The 20,000-nt window shown below is 45.4% G+C and overlaps 1 protein-coding gene across 9 annotated transcripts in view; it reads left to right on the top strand.

Annotated features, from left to right (window-relative positions):
- The window catches only part of fryb (furry homolog b (Drosophila)), a 247,848-nt gene that overhangs the window by 98,000 nt on the left and 129,848 nt on the right, over positions 1-20,000 (top strand). For 8 of the 9 annotated variants that reach the window (XM_036967913.1, XM_036967909.1, XM_036967914.1 and 5 more), the window contains exons 2-5: positions 8,088-8,281; positions 16,362-16,415; positions 17,829-17,968; positions 18,409-18,499. In XM_036967913.1, coding sequence (XP_036823808.1) covers positions 8,162-8,281; positions 16,362-16,415; positions 17,829-17,968; positions 18,409-18,499 — 405 coding nt within the window. In that variant the 5' untranslated portion in view covers positions 8,088-8,161. Of the gene's footprint in view, positions 1-6,219; positions 6,346-8,087; positions 8,282-16,361; positions 16,416-17,828; positions 17,969-18,408; positions 18,500-20,000 lie in introns of those variants that run through there. The other variant, XM_036967912.1, reaches the window with a different exon arrangement.

The following is a 20,000-nucleotide window of genomic DNA, read 5'->3' as shown; positions in this document are numbered from 1 at the left end:
ACTGAGACTGTCCTCTTCATCTTTAATAATAGTACTGAGACTGTCCTCTTCATCTTTAATAATAGTACTGAGACTGTCCTCTTCATCTTTAATAATAGTACTGAGACTGTCCTCTTCATCTTTAATAATAGTACTGAGACTGTCCTCTTCATCTTTAATAATAGTACTGAGACTGTCCTCTTCACGTTCAACCCTTTAGTACTGAGACTGTCCTCTTCATCTTTAATAATAGTACTGAGACTGTCCTCTTCATCTTTAATAATAGTACTGAGACTGTCCTCTTCATCTTCAACCCTTTAGTACTGAGACTGTCCTCTTCATCTTTAATAATAGTACTGAGACTGTCCTCTTCATCTTCAACCCTTTAGTTCTGATAGTGTCCTCTTCATCTTTAATAATAGTACTGAGACTGTCCTCTTCATCTTTAATAATAGTACTGAGACTGTCCTCTTCATCTTTAATAATAGTACTGAGACTGTCCTCTTCACCTTCAACCCTTTAGTACTGAGACGGTCCTCTTCATCTTTAATAATAGTACTGAGACTGTCCTCTTCACCTTTAATAATAGTACTGAGACTGTCCTCTTCACCTTTAATAATAGTACTGAGACTGCCCTCTTCATCTTTAATAATAGTACTGAGACTGTCCTCTTCATCTTCAACCCTTTAGTACTGAGACTGTCCTCTTCATCTTTAATAATAGTACTGAGACTGTCCTCTTCATCTTTAATAATAGTACTGAGACTGTCCTCTTCATCTTTAATAATAGTACTGAGACTGTCCTCTTCATCTTTAATAATAGTACTGATACTGTCCTCTTCATCTTCAACCATTTAGTTCTGAGACTGTCCTCTTCATCTTTAATAATAGTACTGAGACTGTCCTCTTCATCTTTAATAATAGTACTGAGACTGTCCTCTTCATCTTTAATAATAGTACTGAGACTGTCCTCTTCATCTTCAACCCTTTAGTACTGAGACTGTCCTCTTCATCTTTAATAATAGTACTGAGACTGTCCTCTTCATCTTTAATAATAGTACTGAGACTGTCCTCTTCATCTTTAATAATAGTACTGAGACTGTCCTCTTCATCTTTAATAATAGTACTGAGACTGTCCTCTTCATCTTTAATAATAGTACTGAGACTGTCCTCTTCACGTTCAACCCTTTAGTACTGAGACTGTCCTCTTCATCTTTAATACTAGTACTGAGACTGTCCTCTTCATCTTCAACCCTTTAGTACTGAGACTGTCCTCTTCATCTTTAATAATAGTACTGAGACTGTCCTCTTCATCTTTAATAATAGTACTGAGACTGTCCTCTTCATCTTTAATAATAGTACTGAGACTGTCCTCTTCATCTTCAACCCTTTAGTACTGAGACTGTCCTCTTCATCTTTAATAATAGTACTGAGACTGTCCTCTTCATCTTTAATAATAGTACTGAGACTGTCCTCTTCATCTTCAACCCTTTAGTACTGAGACTGTCCTCTTCATCTTTAATAATAGTACTGAGACTGTCCTCTTCATCTTTAATAATAGTACTGAGACTGTCCTCTTCACCTTCAACCCTTTAGTACTGAGACTGTCCTCTTCACCTTCAACCCTTTAGTACTGAGACTGTCCTCTTCATCTTTAATAATAGTACTGAGACTGTCCTCTTCACCTTCAACCCTTTAGTACTGAGACTGTCCTCTTCACCTTCAACCCTTTAGTACTGAGACTGTCCTCTTTACGTTCAACCCTTTAGTACTGAGACTGTCCTCTTCATCTTTAATAATAGTACTGAGACTGTCCTCTTCATCTTTAATAATAGTTCTGAGACTGTCCTCTTCATCTTTAATAATAATACTGAGACTGTCCTCTTCACGTTCAACCCTTTAGTTCTGAGACTGTCCTCTTCATCTTTAATAATAGTACTGAGACTGTCCTCTTCATCTTTAATAATAGTATTGAGACTGTCCTCTTCATCTTTAATAATAGTTCTGAGACTGTCCTCTTCATCTTTAATAATAGTACTGAGACTGTCCTCTTCACGTTCAACCCTTTAGTTCTGAGACTGTCCTCTTCATCTTTAATAATAGTACGGAGACTGTCCTCTTCATCTTTAATAATAGTACTGAGACTGTCCTCTTCATCTTCAACCCTTTAGTACTGAGACTGTCCTCTTCATCTTTAATAATAGTACTGAGACTGTCCTCTTCATCTTTAATAATAGTACTGAGACTGTCCTCTTCATCTTTAATAATAGTACTGAGACTGTCCTCTTCATCTTTAATAATAGTACTGATACTGTCCTCTTCATCTTCAACCCTTTAGTTCTGAGACTGTCCTCTTCATCTTTAATAATAGTACTGAGACTGTCCTCTTCATCTTTAATAATAGTACTGAGACTGTCCTCTTCATCTTTAATAATAGTACTGAGACTGTCCTCTTCATCTTTAATAATAGTATTGAGACTGTCCTCTTCATCTTTAATAATAGTTCTGAGACTGTCCTCTTCATCTTTAATAATAGTACTGAGACTGTCCTCTTCACGTTCAACCCTTTAGTTCTGAGACTGTCCTCTTCATCTTTAATAATAGTACGGAGACTGTCCTCTTCATCTTTAATAATAGTACTGAGACTGTCCTCTTCATCTTCAACCCTTTAGTACTGAGACTGTCCTCTTCATCTTTAATAATAGTACTGAGACTGTCCTCTTCATCTTTAATAATAGTACTGAGACTGTCCTCTTCATCTTTAATAATAGTACTGAGACTGTCCTCTTCATCTTTAATAATAGTACTGATACTGTCCTCTTCATCTTCAACCCTTTAGTTCTGAGACTGTCCTCTTCATCTTTAATAATAGTACTGAGACTGTCCTCTTCATCTTTAATAATAGTACTGAGACTGTCCTCTTCATCTTTAATAATAGTACTGAGACTGTCCTCTTCATCTTCAACCCTTTAGTACTGAGACTGTCCTCTTCATCTTTAATAATAGTACTGAGACTGTCCTCTTCACCTTCAACCCTTTAGTACTGAGACTGTCCTCTTCACCTTCAACCCTTTAGTACTGAGACTGTCCTCTTCATCTTTAATAATAGTACTGAGACTGTCCTCTTCATCTTTAATAATAGTACTGAGACTGTCCTCTTCATCTTCAACCCTTTAGTACTGAGACTGTCCTCTTCATCTTTAATAATAGTACTGAGACTGTCCTCTTCACCTTCAACCCTTTAGTACTGAGACTGTCCTCTTCACCTTCAACCCTTTAGTACTGAGACTGTCCTCTTCATCTTTAATAATAGTTCTGAGACTGTCCTCTTCATCTTTAATAATAATACTGAGACTGTCCTCTTCATCTTCAATAATAGTACTGAGACTGTCCTCTTCACGTTCAACCCTTTAGTTCTGAGACTGTCCTCTTCATCTTTAATAATAGTACTGAGACTGTCCTCTTCATCTTTAATAATAGTATTGAGACTGTCCTCTTCATCTTTAATAATAGTACTGAGACTGTCCTTTTCATCTTTAATAATAGTACTGAGACTGTCCTCTTCACCTTCAACCCTTTAGTACTGAGACTGTCCTCTTCATCTTTTATAATAGTACTGATACTGTCCTCTTCATCTTTAATAATAGTACTGAGACTGTCCTCTTCATCTTTAATAATAGTACTGAGACTGTCCTCTTCATCTTTAATAATAGTACTGAGACTGTCCTCTTCATCTTCAACCCTTTAGTACTGAGACTGTCCTCTTCATCTTTAATAATAGTACTGAGACTGTCCTCTTCATCATTAATAATAGTACTGAGACTGTCCTCTTCATCTTTAATAATAGTACTGAGACTGCCCTCTTCATCTTTAATAATAGTACTGAGACTGTCCTCTTCATCTTTAATAATAGTACTGAGACTGTCCTCTTCATCTTTAATAATAGTACTGAGACTGTCCTCTTCATCTTCAACCCTTTAGTTCTGAGACTGTCCTCTTCATCTTTAATAATAGTACTGAGACTGTCCTCTTCATCTTTAATAATAGTACTGAGACTGTCCTCTTCATCTTCAACCCTTTAGTTCTGAGACTGTCCTCTTCATCTTTAATAATAGTACTGAGACTGTCCTCTTCATCTTCAACCCTTTAGTTCTGAGACTGTCCTCTTCATCTTTAATAATAGTACTGAGACTGTCCTCTTCATCTTTAATAATAGTACTGAGACTGTCCTCTTCATCTTCAACCCTTTAGTTCTGAGACTGTCCTCTTCATCTTTAATAATAGTACTGAGACTGTCCTCTTCACGTTCAACCCTTTAGTTCTGAGACTGTCCTCTTCATCTTTAATAATAGTACTGAGACTGTCCTCTTCACGTTCAACCCTTTAGTGCTGAGAGTTTGCTGTCTGCTCTCTTTGAACCTTCCGGTATCCCTTCTGTCATGGAGTAACTTCAGAACCTGATCCTCTCCTGTTTTTTCTTTGGGAATTGGTGATCTGCTAGCTTAGCTTTGCCCCAGTGGACACACAACCTGGTCTAGCCTCCAGCCCCAGTGGACACACAACCTGGTCTAGCCTCCAGCCCCAGTGGACACACAACCTGGTCTAGCCTCCAGCCTGTGTGTGGTAACCTGGTCTGGCCTCCAGCCTGTGTGTGGCAACCTGGTCTTGCCTCCAGCCTGTGTGTGGCAACCTGGTCTAGCCTCCAGCCTGTGTGTGGTAACCTGGTCTAGCCTCCAGCCTGTGTGTGGTAACCTGGTCTAGCCTCCTGCCTGTGTGTGGTAACCTGGTCTAGCCTCCTGCCTGTGTGTGGTAACCATGGAGACCATCATGGTGGAGTAGAGTGGTGCTCCAGCGGTTTTCTCTTGGATCCTAATGGAAGAGTAGTAGTGCTCTTCTGGTAGGTACCTGTCCCTCTCCTGTCCTGTGATCCCCGTGGGCTCTGAGCCACTGCTACTGGATACTGTCATGGGGGAGTAAGACAACCAGAGCCCCCTTCATCCCCTGCCCTCCTACCCCTACGCCCATACCTTCCACCCTCTGTCTCTCTCTGTGGTCCTCTCTGTCTCTCTCTATGGTCCTTTCTGTGGTCATCTCTGCCTCTCTCTCTGGTCATTTATGTCTCTCTCTGTGGTCCTCTCTGTCTCTCTCTGTGGTCATCTCTGCCTTTCTCTCTGGTCATTTCTGTCTCTCTCTGTGGTCCTCTCTGTCTCTCTCTGTGGTCCTCTCTGTCTCTCTCTGTGGTCCTCTCTCTCTCTCTCTGGTCATCTCTGTTTCTCTGTGTTCCTCTCTGTCTCTCTCTGTGGTCCTCTGTCTCTCTCTCTGGTCATCTCTGTTTCTCTGTGGTCCTCTCTGTCTCTCTCTGTGGTCCTCTCTCGCTCTCTCTGGTCATCTCTGTCTCTCTCTGTGGTCCTCTCTGTCTCTCTGTGGTTGTCTCTGTCTCTCTCTGTGGTCCTCTCTGCCTCTCTGGTCATCTCTGTCTCTCTCTGTGGTCTTCTCTGTCTCTCTGTGGTCCTCTCTCTCTCTGTGGTCCTCTCTGTCTCTCTCTCTGGTCCTCTCTCTCTCTCGCTCTCTCTCTCTCTCTCTCTCTCTCTCTCTCTCTCTCTCTCTCTCTCTCTCTCTGTGGTCCTCTCTGTCTCTCTCTGTGGTCCTCTCTGTCTCTCTCTGTGGTCCTCTCTCTCTCTCTCTGGTCATCTCTGTTTCTCTGTGTTCCTCTCTGTCTCTCTCTGTGGTCCTCTGTCTCTCTCTCTGGTCATCTCTGTTTCTCTGTGGTCCTCTCTGTCTCTCTCTGTGGTCCTCTCTCGCTCTCTCTGGTCATCTCTGTCTCTCTCTGTGGTCCTCTCTGTCTCTCTGTGGTTGTCTCTGTCTCTCTCTGTGGTCCTCTCTGTCTCTTTCAGTGGTCCTCTCTGTCTCTCTCTGTGGTCCTCGCTGTCTCTCTCTGGGGTCCTCTCTGTCTCTCTCGGTGGTCCTCTCTGTCTCTCTCTGTGGTCCTCTCTGTCTCTCTGTGGTCCTCTCTGTCTCTCTCTGTGGTCCTCTCTGTCTCTCTCTGTGGTCCTCTCTGTCTCTCTCAGTGGTGCTCTCTCTCTCTCTCTCTGTGATCCTCTCTGTCTCTCTGTGGTCCTCTCTGTCTCTCTCTGTGGTCCTCTCTGTCTCTCTCTGTGGTCCTCTCTCTCTCTCTCTGGTCATTTCTGTTTCTCTGTGGTCCTCTCTGTCTCTCTCTGTGGTCCTCTCTCTCTCTCTCTGGTCCTCTCTGTCTCTCTCTGGTCATCCGTCTCTCTCTCTGGTCCTCTCTGTCTTTCTCTGTGTGTCACCATGGAGGTGCCAGTGAGATGGAGCCGGGCCAATGTCATCAGCTTCATTAAGGGCCTTGGTAAGGGCTGTGTGTGTGTGTGTGTGTGTGTGTGTGTGTGTGTGTGTGTGTGTGTGTGTGTGTGTGTGTGTGTGTGTGTGTGTGTGTGTGTGTGTGTGTGTGTGTGTGTGTAATTTTATACAGTAGGACATTCTTCTCTGTAGGTAGGATGAAGTCCTTCATGTAACTAGTTTAGAATAGAGGGTCTGATTGCAGGCTATTATAGTGTGGAGCCATTGAGGATGTAGGAGTTGTGGACACATGAAGGAGGTTCATGGTGGAGGAGTTGTGGACACATGAAGGAGGTTCATGGTGGAGGAGTTGTGGACACATGAAGGAGGTTCATGGTGGAGGAGTTGTGGACACGTGAAGGAGGTTCATGGTGGAGGAGTTGTGGACACATGAAGGAGGTTCATGGTGGAGGAGTTGTGGACACGTGAAGGAGGTTCGTGGTGGAGGAAGTTCGTGGTGGAGGAGGTTCATGGTGGAGGAGGTTTATGGTGGAGGAGGTTTCATGGTAGAGGAGGTTCATGGTGGAGGAGGTTCATGGTGGAGGAGGTTCGTGTTGGAGGAGGGAGGAGGTTCATGGTGGAGGAGATCCATGGTGGAGGAGGTTTGTGGTGGAGAAGGGAGGAGGAGAGAGAGAGAGAGAGAGAGGAGAGAGAGACAGAGCGAGGAGAGAGAGAGAGAGAGAGAAAGAGAGACAGAGAGAGCGAGAGAGAGAAAGAGAGAGAGACAGAGAGAGTAGAGATAGAGAGAGAGAGAGAGACATAGAGGGGAGAGACAGAGACACAGACACAGAGAGAGAAAGAGAGAGAGAGGGAGGGAGGGAGAGGAGAGAGACAGAGAGAGGAGAGAGAGAGAAAGAGAGAGAGAGACAGAGAAAGAGAGAGACGGAGAGAGAGAGAGAGGGGGGAGAGAGAGAGAGAGAGACAGAGGGAGAGAGAGGGAGAGACAGAGAGAGATAGGGAGAGACAGAGAGAGAGAGGGAGAGAGAGAGACAGACAGAGGGAGGGAGGGAGAGACAGAGAGACAGAGGGAGGGAGAGACAGAGGGAGAGACAGAGAGAGAGACAGAGAGATGGAGAGACAGAGAGAGAGGGAGAGACAGAGAGAGAGGGAGAGAAAGAGAGAGAGAGGGAGGGAGGGAGAGGAGAGAGACAGAGAGAGAAGAGAGAGAGAGGAGAGACAGAGAGAGAGAGACAGAGAAAGAGAGAGACGGAGAGAGAGAGAGAGATAGGGAGAGACAGAGAGAGAGAGGGAGAGAGAGAGACAGACAGAGGGAGGGAGGGAGAGACAGAGAGACAGAGGGAGGGAGAGACAGAGGGAGAGACAGAGAGAGAGACAGAGAGATGGAGAGACAGAGAGAGAGGGAGAGACAGAGAGAGAGGGAGAGACAGAGAGAGAGAGAGACAGAGGGAGAGACAGAGAGAGAGAGACAGAGAGAGAGAGACAGAGAGAGAGAGACAGAGAGAGGGAGACAGAGAGAGGGAGACAGAGAGAGGGAGACAGAGAGAGGGAGAGTACTGTATTTAGACTATATCCTAGTAATTGATGGAACTATGTTTCCTGTACAGCAGCATAAAAAGTTGGTTCATAACATGTGATATGAACACAGCTGAACAGCCGGCATGTCACCTTTGATCTGCTGTGGGTTTGATTGACTGATTGATTGATTGATTGTTTCTGCAGCATCTCATGTTAAAAACAGGACATGAATGTGACTGACTGATTGATTCATTTATTGATATCCTCTCTCCATAGCCTCTCCGGTGGGCTTAAAGCCACCCCTCCACCCCACCAGCGGTCCCTCGTCAGAGAGGAAGGGTCCCGTCGCCATGGTGCCCGTTACTGTGGACCCCGAGAGCAAGCCAGGGGAGTTCGTCCTCAAGAGTCTGTTCGCTAACTTCACCTCCGTCTCCGAGAGGAAGATACGCATCATCATGGCCGAACCACTGGTCAGTGCAGTGTCTCTCTCCCTCTCTATCCCTCTCTCTCCCTCTCTTTCTCCCTCTATATCCCTCTCTCTCCCTCTCTGTCCCTCTCTCTCCCTCTCTTTCTCCCTCTCTTCCCCTCTCTCTCCCTCTCTTTCTCCCCTCTATCCCTCTCTCTCACTCTCTTTATCCCTCTCTCTCCCTCTGTGTCCCTCTCTCTCTCTCCCTCTCTTTCTCCCTCTCTTCCCCTCTCTCCCTCTCTTTATCCCTCTCTAACCCTCTTTCTCCCTCTCTGTCCCTCTCTCTCCCTCTCTCTCCCTCTCTTTATCCCTCTCTATCCCTCTTTCTCCCTCTCTCCCCCTCTCTTTATCCCTCTCTATCCCTCTTTCTCCCTCTCTTTCTCCCTCCATCGTCCTCTCTTTCTCCCTCTCTCTCCCTCTCTATCCCTCTCTCTCCCTCTCTCTGTCTCTCTCTCTCTCTCTCTCTCTGTCTCTCTCTCTCTCTCTCTCTCTCTCTCTCTCTCTGTCTCTGTCTCTCCCCTCTCTCTCTCCCTCTCTATCCCTCTCTCTCCCTCTCTCTCTCTCTCTCTCTCTCTCTCTCTCTGTCTCTCTCTCTCTCTTTCTCTCTCTCTCTCTCTCAATGAGGTTAAATTAAATTTAAGGACTTTATTGGCATGGAAACACATGTTAACATCGCCGAAGCAAGTGATAAGAGATAATAAACAAAAGTGAGATAAACAATCAAACTGAACGGTAAACATTATACAGACAGAAGTTCCAAAAGAATAAAAACATTTCAAATGTCTTATTTTGTGTATATACAGTGTTGTAATGATGTACAAATAGTTAAAGTACAATAGTTAAAGTATTTAAAGTACAATTTTGATGGTGTGTGTTCTTCACTGGTTGCCCTTTTCTTGTGGCAACAGGTCACAAATCTTGCTGCTGTGATTGCACACTGTGGTATTTCACCCAGTAGATATGGGAGTTTATCAAAATAGGATTTGTTTTAAAGTTCTTTGTGGATCGGTGTGATCTGAGGGAAATATGTCTCTCTAATATGGTCATACATTGGGCAGGAGGTTAGGAAGTGCAGCTCAGTTTCCACCTCATTTTGTGGGCAGTGAGCACATAGCCTGTCTTCTCTTGAGAGCCAGGTCTGTCTACGGCGGCATTTCTCAATAGCAAGGCTATGCTCACTGAGTCTGTACATAGTCAAAGCCTTTCTTAAGATTGGGTCAGTCACAGTGGTCAGGTATTCTGCCGCTGTGTCCTCTCTGTTTAGGGCCAAATAACATTCTAGTTTGCTCTGTTTTTTTGTTAATTCTTTCCAATGTGTCAAGTAATTATCTTTTTGTTTTCTCTTGATTTCATTGGGTGTAATTGTGTTGCTGTCCTGGGGCTCTGTGGGGTCTGTTTGTGTTTGTGAACAGAGCCCCAGGACCAGCTTGCTTAGGGGACTATTCTCCAGGTTCATCTCTCTGTAGGTGATGGCTTTGTTATGGAAGGTTTGGGAATCGCTTCCTTTTCGGTGGTTGTAGAATTTAACGTATCTTTTCTGGATTTTGATCATAAGCGGGTATCGGCCTAATTCTGCTCTGCATGCATTATTTGGTGTTTTACATTGTACATTGAGGATATATCTTTGCAGAATTCTGCATGCAGAGTCTCAATTTGGTGTTTGTCCCATTTTTCTCTCTCGCTCTCTCTCCCTCCATCTCTCCCCCCTCCCTCCCTCTCTCTCTCTCTCCCTCTCTCTCTCTCTCTCTCTCTCTCTCTCTCTCTCTCTCTCTCTCCCTCCATCTCTCCCCCCTCCCTCCCTCTCTCTCTCCCTCCCTCTCTCTCTCTCTCTCTCTCTCTCTCTCTCTCTCTCTCTCTCTCTCTCTCTCTCTCTTTCTCCCTCTCCCTTCCCCCCCCCCCCCCCTCTCTCTCTCTCTCTCTATCTCTCTCGCTCTCTTCCTCTCTCTCTCCCCCTCTCTCTCTCTCTCTCGCTCTCCCGCTCTCTTCCTCTCTCCCTCCCTCTCTCCCCCTCTCCCTCTCTCTCGCTCTCTCTCTTCCTCTCTCTCCCTCCCTCTCTCCCTCTCTCCTTATCTCTTAGTCTCAGCTGACTTTCATCAGTCTAATAGTTTAAAGGTTGTCTCTAACAAATGTCACTGTGTGTCACTGAGACATGCCACTAGATTTAGATAAGCCAAGCTAAAGCAAAGAATGAGGATCTGCTTTACAGATGAAGCTGTGTGTGTTTGTTAGGGATATTAGGGTTAGGGTTATTTAACCATGTTATTTTTACTCATTGTGTATTTATTCCTTGTGTTATTATTTTTCTGTTTCTCTCGGTATTGTCTGTAAGGAAGCATTTCACTCATAGTCTACAGCATAGTCATAGTAAACACTCATAGTAAACACTCATAGTAAACACTAATAGTCTACACCATAGTCATAGTAAACACTCATAGTAAATACTCATAGTCTACACCATAGTCATAGTAAACATTCATAGTAAACACTCATAGTAAACACTAATAGTCTACACCATAGTCATAGTAAACACTCATAGTCTACACCATAGTCATAGTAAACACTCATAGTCTACACCATAGTCATAGTAAACACTCATAGTCTACACCATAGTCATAGTAAACACTCATAGTAAACACTCATAGTCTACACCATAGTCATAGTAAACACTCATAGTAAACACTCATAGTCTACACCATAGTCATAGTAAACACTCATAGTAAACACTCATAGTCTACACCATAGTCATAGTAAACACTCATAGTAAACACTCATAGTCTACACCATAGTCATAGTAAACACTCATAGTCTACACCATAGTCATAGTAAACACTCATAGTCTACACCATAGTCATAGTAAACACTCATAGTAAACACTCATAGTCTACACCATAGTCATAGTAAACACTCATAGTAAACACTCATAGTCTACACCATAGTCATAGTAAACACTCATAGTAAACACTCATAGTCTACACCATAGTCATAGTAAACACTCATAGTAAACACTAATAGTCTACACCATAGTCATAGTAAACACTCATAGTCTACACCATAGTCATAGTAAACACTCATAGTAAACACTCATAGTCTACACCATAGTCATAGTAAACACTCATAGTAAACACTCATAGTCTACACCATAGTCATAGTAAACACCATAGTCATAGTAAACACTCATAGTAAACACTCATAGTAAACACCATAGTCATAGTAAACACTCATAGTCTACATCATAGTCATAGTAAACACTCATAGTCATAGTAAACACTCATAGTAAACACTCATAGTCTACAGCATAGTCATAGTAAACACTCATAGTAAATACTCATAGTAAACACTCTTAGTCTACATCATAGTCATAGTAAACACTCATAGTCATAGTAAACACTCATAGTAAACACTCATAGTCATAGTAAACACTCATAGTAAACACACTTAGTCTACACCATAGTCATAGTAAACACTCATAGTCATAGTAAACACTCATAGTAAACACACTTAGTCTACACCATAGTCATAGTAAACACTCATAGTCATAGTAAACACTCATAGTAAATACTCATAGTAAACACTCATAGTCATAGTAAACACTCATAGTCAAGTAAACACTCATAGTAAACACCTGTTGTTTACGAAGCGCATGACAAATTGCATTTCATTTGACTGAAAATGTAACATGAATCAGTCCGAAAATCTATTCAAACGTTACGAACCGCCGATGTAACATCCTGCTGGTTCACTAATGCTTGATATAATATATATACTATGATATATTACAATACCTATGATCTTCTGTGAATGAATGGCAGCAGCTTGTTGAACTAAGACTGTAAATCAAATCAAATCACATTTTATTTGGGGGGGCAATGATAATAGTCTGCGTAGCCATTTGATTAGCTGTTCAGTAGTCTTAAGGCTTGGGGGTAGAAGCTGTAGAAGCCTCTTGGACCTAGACTTGGCACTCCGGTACTGCTTGCTGTGCGTTAGCAGAGAGAGCAGTCTATGACTAGTTTTTTTGGGCCTTCCTCTGACACTGCCTGGTGTAGAGGTCCTGGAAGGCAGGAAGCTTGGCCCCGGTGATGTACTGGGCTGTACGCACTACCCTCTGTAGTGCCTTGCGGTCGGAGGCCGAGCAGTTGCCATACCAGGCGATGATGCAACCAGTCAGGATGCTCTCGATGGTGCAGCTGTAGAACCTTTTGAGGATCTCAGGACCCATGCCAAATCTTTTCAGTTTCCTGAGGGGGAATAGGCTTTGTCGCGCCCTCTTCACGACTGTCTTGGTGTGTTTGGACCATGTTAGTTTGTTGTTGATGTGGACACCAAGGAACTTGAAGCTCTCAACCTGCTCCACTACAGCCCCGTTGATGAGAATGGGGGCGTGCTCGGTCCTCCTTTTCCTGTAGTCCACAATCATCTCCTTTGTCTTGATCACTTTAAGGGAGAGGTTGTTGTCCTTGCACCACATGGCCAGGTCTCTGACCTCCCTTAGGCTGTCTCACCATTGTCGGTGATCAGTCCTACCACTGTTGTGTCGTCTGCAAATTTAATGATGGTGTTGGAGTCGTGCTTGGCCATGCAGTCATTGGTGAACAGGGAGTACAGGAGAGGACTGAGTATGCACCCCTGAGTGGCCCCTGTGTTGAGGATCAGCGTGGCGGATGTGTTGTTACCAACCCTTACCACCTGGGGGCGGCCCATCAGGAAGTCCAGGATCCAGTTGCAGAGGGAGGTGTTCAGTCCCAGGGTCCTTAGCTTAGTCTCACATAAGTGTTCCTTTTGTCCAGGTGGGAAAGGGCAGTGTGGAGTGCAATAGAGATTGCATCATCTGTGGATCTCTTAGTAGTATGCTACATACATATGCAAAATTGGAGTGGGTCTAGGGTTTCTGGGATAATGGTGTTGATGGTGTTGATGTGAGCCATGACCAGCCTTTCAAAGCTGGGCACAGGGACTATGGTGGTCTGCATGAAACATGTTGGTATTACAGACTGGGCCAGAGATAGGTTGAACAACTCAGTGAAGAAACTTGACAGCTGGTCAGCTCATTTTCTGACTGCGTATCCTGGTAATCCGTCTGACCCTGCGGCCTTGTGAATGTTAGCCTGTTTAAAGGTCTTAGTCATAGTCGGCTACGGAGAGGAGAGCGAGATCACACATGGTTTTAGTCGTTTTGCTTTAAACAGAGTGCCTTTGTTCATTTTTACACAAACAGGGTAAAGTTGTAATTTCATAACAAGGACAGCAATCGTATTTTGATAGCCACACTGGTCAGAACAGGAGAAGAGCAGCTCTCCTCCATAGAGTTCCAAACAGTCAAAACCTTTGGCATTTTAGACAGGGTTGAAATCAAAGCTATGCTATATTATTATTAGCTAAATATCGACATATTACTAGTTTAAAACATTTTACAAATACAAGTTCATCTAATTCATTAATCTGGGGGTTTCAGGTGAAAAATTACCCCTAATCTGGTCTCAGTTCTCAGGTCATTACCAGTTCCATATCGGGGTCCATATCGGGGTTCATATCGGGGTCCATATCGGGGTCATATCGGGGTTCATATCGGGTTCCATATCGGGGTCCATATTGGGTCCATATCGGGGTCCATATCGGGGTCATATCGGGTCCATATCGGGGTCATATCGGGTCCATATCGGCCCCATATCGGGGTCCATATCGGTTTCCATATCGGGTTCCATATTGGGGTCATATCGGGTTCCATATAAGGTTCCATATTGGAATCCATATCGGGTCCATATCGGGTCCATATCGGGTTCCATATCAGGTTCCATATCGGGTTATATCGGGTTCATATCGGGTTCCATACCGGCTCCATATCGGGGTCATATCGGGGTTCATATCGGGTTCCATATCGGGTTCCCAATTTGGGGTCCATATCGGGTCCATATCGGGGTCCATATCGGGGTCATATCGGGTCCATATCGGGGTCATATCGGGTCCATATCGGCTCCATATCGGCCCCATATCGGGGTCCATATCGGTTTCCATATCGGGGTCATATCGGGTTCCATATCGGGGTCATATCGGGTTCCATATCGGGTTCCATATCAGGTTCCATATTGGAATCCATATCGGGTCCATATCGGGTCCATATCGGGTTCCATATCAGGTTCCATATCGGGTTATATCGGGTTCATATCGGGTTCCATACCGGCTCCATATCGGGGTCCATATTGGCCCCATATCGGGGTCCATATCGGTTTCCATATCGGGGTCATATCGGGTTCCATATCGGGGTCCATATCGGGGTCCCATATCGGGTCCCATATCGGGTCCATATCGGGGTCATATCGGGTTCCATATCAGGTTCCATATTGGAATCCATATCGGGTCCATATCGGGTCCATATCGGGTCCATATCGGGTTCCATATCAGGTTCCATATCGGGTTATATCGGGTTCATATCGGGTTCCATACCGGCTCCATATCGGGGTCCATATCAGCCCCATATTGGGGTCCATATCGGTTTCCATATTGGGGTCATATCGGGTTCCATATCGGGGTCATATCGGGTTCCATATCAGGTTCCATATTGGGGTTATATCGGTGTCATATCGGGTCCCATATCGGGTCCCATATCGGGTCCATGTCGGGGTCATATCGGGTTCCATATCAGGTTCCATATTGGGGTTATATCGGTGTCATATCGGATCCCATATCGGGTCCCATATCGGGTCCATATCGGGTCCATATCGGGGTCATATCGGGTTCCATATCAGGTTCCATATTGGAATCCATATCGGGTCCATATCGGGTCCATATCGGGTCCATATCGGGTTCCATATCAGGTTCCATATCGGGTTATATCGGGTTCATATCGGGTTCCATACCGGCTCCATATCGGGGTCCATATCAGCCCCATATTGGGGTCCATATCGGTTTCCATATTGGGGTCATATCGGGTTCCATATCGGGGTCATATCGGGTTCCATATCAGGTTCCATATTGGGGTTATATCGGTGTCATATCGGGTCCCATATCGGGTCCCATATCGGGTCCATGTCGGGGTCATATCGGGTTCCATATCAGGTTCCATATTGGGGTTATATCGGTGTCATATCGGATCCCATATCGGGTCCCATATCGGGTCCATATCGGGGTCATATCGGGTTCCATATCAGGTTCCATATCGGTGTCATATTGGGTCCATATCGGGGTTATACCGGGGTCCATATCGGGTTCCATATCGGGGTCCATATCGGGTTCCATATCGGGGTCATATCGGGTTCCATATCAGGTTCCATATCGGTGTCATATTGGGTCCATATCGGGGTTATACCGGGGTCCATATCGGGTTCCATATCGGGGTCCATATCGGGTTCCATATCGGGATCCATATCGGGGTCATATCGGGGTCCATATCGGCTCCATATCGGGGTCATATCGGTGTCCATATTGGGTCCATATTGGGGTCCATATTGGGGTCCATATCGGGGTCATATCGGGGTCCATATCGGGTCCATATTGGGGTCCATATCGGGGTCATATCGGGTCCATATTGGGGTCATATCGGGTCCATATTGGGGTCCATATCGGGGTCATATCGGGTCCATATTGGGGTCATATCGGGGTCCATATCGGGGTCCATATTGGGGTCCATATCGGGGTCATATCGGGGTCCATATTGGGGTCCATATTGGGGTCATATCGGGTCCATATTGGGGTCCATATCGGGTCCATATCGGGTCCATATTGGGGTCCATATCGGGGTCATATCGGGTCCATATTGGGGTCATATCGGTGTCCATATTGGGTCCATATTGGGGTCCATATCGGTGTCATATCGGGGTCCATATCGGGTCCATATTGGGGTCCATATCGGGGTCATATCGGGTCCATATTGGGGTCATATCGGGTCCATATCGGGTCCATTTCTGGTCCACCCGGGCTCTTTAAGACCTCTACCTGGTGAGTGATGAAGGGAGAAAAAGAGAGACTAAACTTAGCACCTGAGCTGTGAACTGTCACAAAGTATACGTATATGTCATAACTAATCACCATTTTCCTCTCCTCTCCTCTCCTCTCCTCTCCTCTCCTCTCCTCTCCTCTCCACTCTATAGGAGAAGCCTCTCAACAAGTCACTACAGAGAGGAGAGGATCTACAGTTTGACCAGGTATGTGTTAACAGCAGGTAACGCTAGCTTCAATGCTACTGGAATCTGCTAGTACTACTGTTAACGACAGGTAATGCTAGCGCCAATGCTACTGGAAGGTGCTAGTATTACTGTTAACGACAGGTAATGCTAGCGTCAATGCTACTGGAAGGTGCTAGTATTACTGTTAACGACAGGTAATGCTAGCGTCAATGCTACTGGAAGGTGCTAGTATTACTGTTAACGACAGGCAATGCTAGCGTCTATGCTACTGGAAGGTGCTAGTATTACTGTTAACGACAGGTAATGCTAGCGTCAATGCTACTGGAAGGTGCTAGTATTACTGTTAACGACAGGTAATGCTAGCGTCAATGCTACTGGAAGGTGCTAGTATTACTGTTAACGACAGGTAATGCTAGCGTCAATGCTACTGGAAGGTGCTAGTATTACTGTTAACGACAGGTAATGCTAGCGTCAATGCTACTGGAAGGTGCTAGTATTACTGTTAATGACAGGCAATGCTAGCGTCTATGCTACTGGAAGGTGCTAGTATTACTGTTAACGACAGGTAATGCTTGCGTCAATGCTACTGGAAGGTGCTAGTATTACTGTTAAGGACAGGCAATGCTAGCGTCTATGCTACTGGAAGGTGCTAGTATTACTGTTAACGACAGGTAATGCTAGTGTGTGTGTTTCTTTTGTATCTTATCTCTCTCTGGTGGTAAAACTGGTTTATAGTCCAGCATGAACCACATTGAACTCATCAAGGATGATGGAAAAATAAACCTAGAAATATGTGGGACATTTATTTTGAGAGAACAGACTAAACATATCTCTCTCTTCCCCCTCTTTATCCACTCCCTCCTTTCTCTGTCCTCCTCCTCCTCTCTGTTCCACTCCCTCCTCTCTCTGTCCTCCTCTCTACTCCCTCCTCTCTCTGTCCTACTCTCCATTCCCTCCTCTCTCTGTCCTCCTCATCCTCTCCACTCCCTCCTCTCTCTGTCTTACTCCTCCTCTCCTTTCCCCTCCCTCCTCTCTCTGTCCTCCTCTCCTTTCCACTCCCTCCTCTCTCTGTCCTCCTCCTTCTCCTCCTCTCCTTTCCACTCCTTCCTCTCTCTGTCCTCCTCTCCTCTCTACTCCCTCCTTTCTCTGTCCTCCTCCTCTCCTCTCTACTCCCTCCTCTCTCTGTCCTCCTCTCTACTCCCTCCTCTCTCTGTCCTCCTCATCCTCTCCTCTCCACTCCCTCCTCTCTCTGTCCTCCTCCTCTCCACATCTCTTCCCCTCCCTCCCGCCTCTCTCCCTCCCTCCCCTCCCTCTCTCCCTGCCTCTCTCTCTCTCTCCCTTCCCTCCCTCTTTCCCTGCCTCTCTCTCTCTCTCTCTCTCTCTCTCTCTCTCTCTCGCTCTCTCTCTCTCTCTCTCTCTCTCTCTCTCTAGTTAATCAGTACAATGAGTTCTCTGGCTGAGTACTGTCTCCCCTCCATTCTGAAGACACTGTTTGACTGGTATAAACGACAAAATGGACTAGAGGACGAGAGTCATGAATACAGACCCAGGGCCAATACCAAGTCCAAGAGGTAGATACTACTACAATAAATAATGAACTGTGAAATAATGAACTGACTTACAAAATGTTCTAAACCCATTTCCTTTCTGTCTCTCTCTCTCTCTCTCTCTCTCTCTCTCTCTCTCTCGCTCTCTCTCTCTCTCTCTCTCTCTCTCTGTCTCTCTCTCTTTATCTCTCTGTTTTTCTTTATCTCTCTCTCTCTCTCTCTCTCTCTGTCTTTCTTTATCTCTATCTCATCTCTCTCTGTCTCTCTGTCTTTATTCTCTCTCTCTGTCTCTGTCTCTCTCTCATCTCTCTCTGTCTCTCTCTCTCTCTCTCTGTCTCTCTGTCTTTCTTTCCTTATCTCTCTCATCTCTCTCTGTCTCTCTCTCATCTCTCTCTGTCTCTGTCTCTGTCTCTGTCTCTCTCTCTCTCTCTCTCTCTCTCTCTCTCTCTCTCTCTCTCTCTCAGTGATGAGCAGCAGAAGGACTACTTGCTGGAGAGGAGGGATCTGGCCATAGACTTCATCTTCTCCCTGGTGCTCATAGAAGTACTCAAACAGGTAAAGCTGTGTGGTTCATCACCAAACGCTGCATATTATGGTCGCGTTCCCCTGCTCAGACGTTGCAACCAATGGTTGCCAGGTGATTGAATGTGCCGTCGGGCACAAGAGTGCTATAGTATATGATGTGGTTAGCTGATATAAACTCAGCAAAAAAAGAAACGTCCTCTCACTGTCAACTGCGTTTATATTCAGCAAACTTAACATGTGTAAATATTTGTATGAACATAACAGAAATGGAATAATGTGTCCCTGAACAAAGGGGGGTTCAAAATCAATAGTAACAGTCAGTTTCTGGTGTGGCCACCAGCTGCATTAAGTACTGCAGTGCATCTCCTCCTCATGGACTGCACCAGACTTGCCCGTTCTTGCTGTGAGATGTTACCCCACTCTTCCACCAAGGCACCTGCAAGTTCCTGGACATTTCTGGGGGGAATGGCCCAAGCCCTCACCCTCCGATCCAACAGGTCTCAGACGTGCTCAATGGGATTGAGATCCGGGCTTTTCACTGGCCATGGCAGAACACTAATATTCCTGTCTTGCAGGAAATCACGCACAGAACGAGCAGTATGGCTGGTGGCATTGTCATGCTGGAGGGTCATGTCAGGATGAGCCTGCAGGAAGGGTACCACATGAGGGAGGAGGATGTCTTCCCTGTAACGCACAGCGTTGAGATTGCCTGCAATGACAACAAGCTCAGTTTGATGATGCTGTGACACACCGCCCCAGACCATGACGGACCCTCCACCTCCAAATCGATCTTGCTCCAGAGTACAGGCCTCGGTGTAACGCTCATTCCTTCGACGATAAACGCGAACCCGACCATCCCCCTGGTGAAACAAAACCGCGACTCGTCAGTGAAGAGCACTTTTTGCCAGTCCTGTCTGGTCCAGCGATGGTGGGTTTGTGCCCATAGGTGACGTTGTTGCCGGTGATGTCTGGTGAGGACCTGCCTTACAACAGGCCTACAAGCCCTCAGTCCAGCCTCTCTCAGCCTATTGCGGAAAGTCTGAACACTGATGGTTGGATTGTGTGTTCCTGGTGTATCTCGGGCAGTTCTTGTTGCCATCCTGTATCTGTCCCGCTGGTGTGATGTTCGGATGTACCGATCCTGTGCAGGTGTTGTTACACGTGGTCTGCCACTGCGAGGATGATCAGCTGTCTGTCCTGTCTCCCTGTAGAGCTGTCTTAGGCGTCTCACAGTACAGACATTGCAATTTATTGCCCTGGCCACATCTGCAGTCCTCATGCCTCCTTGCAGCATGCCTAAGACACATTCACGCAGATGAGCAGGGACCCTGGGCTTCTTTCTTTTGGTGTTTTTCAGAGTCAGTAGAAAGTCCTCTTTAGTGTCCTAAGTTTTCATAACTGTGACCTTAATTGCCTACGGTCTGTGAGCTGTTAGTGTCTTAATGACCGTTCCACAGGTGCATGTTCATTAATTGTTTATGGTTCATCGAACCCTGGGAAACAGTGTTTAAACCCTTTACAATGAAGATCT

The sequence above is a fragment of the Oncorhynchus mykiss genome, chromosome Y, assembly GCF_013265735.2.
Source record: "Oncorhynchus mykiss isolate Arlee chromosome Y, USDA_OmykA_1.1, whole genome shotgun sequence".
Classification (NCBI taxonomy): domain Eukaryota; kingdom Metazoa; phylum Chordata; class Actinopteri; order Salmoniformes; family Salmonidae; genus Oncorhynchus; species Oncorhynchus mykiss.
This window is presented reverse-complemented; position numbering and strand designations above follow the sequence as displayed.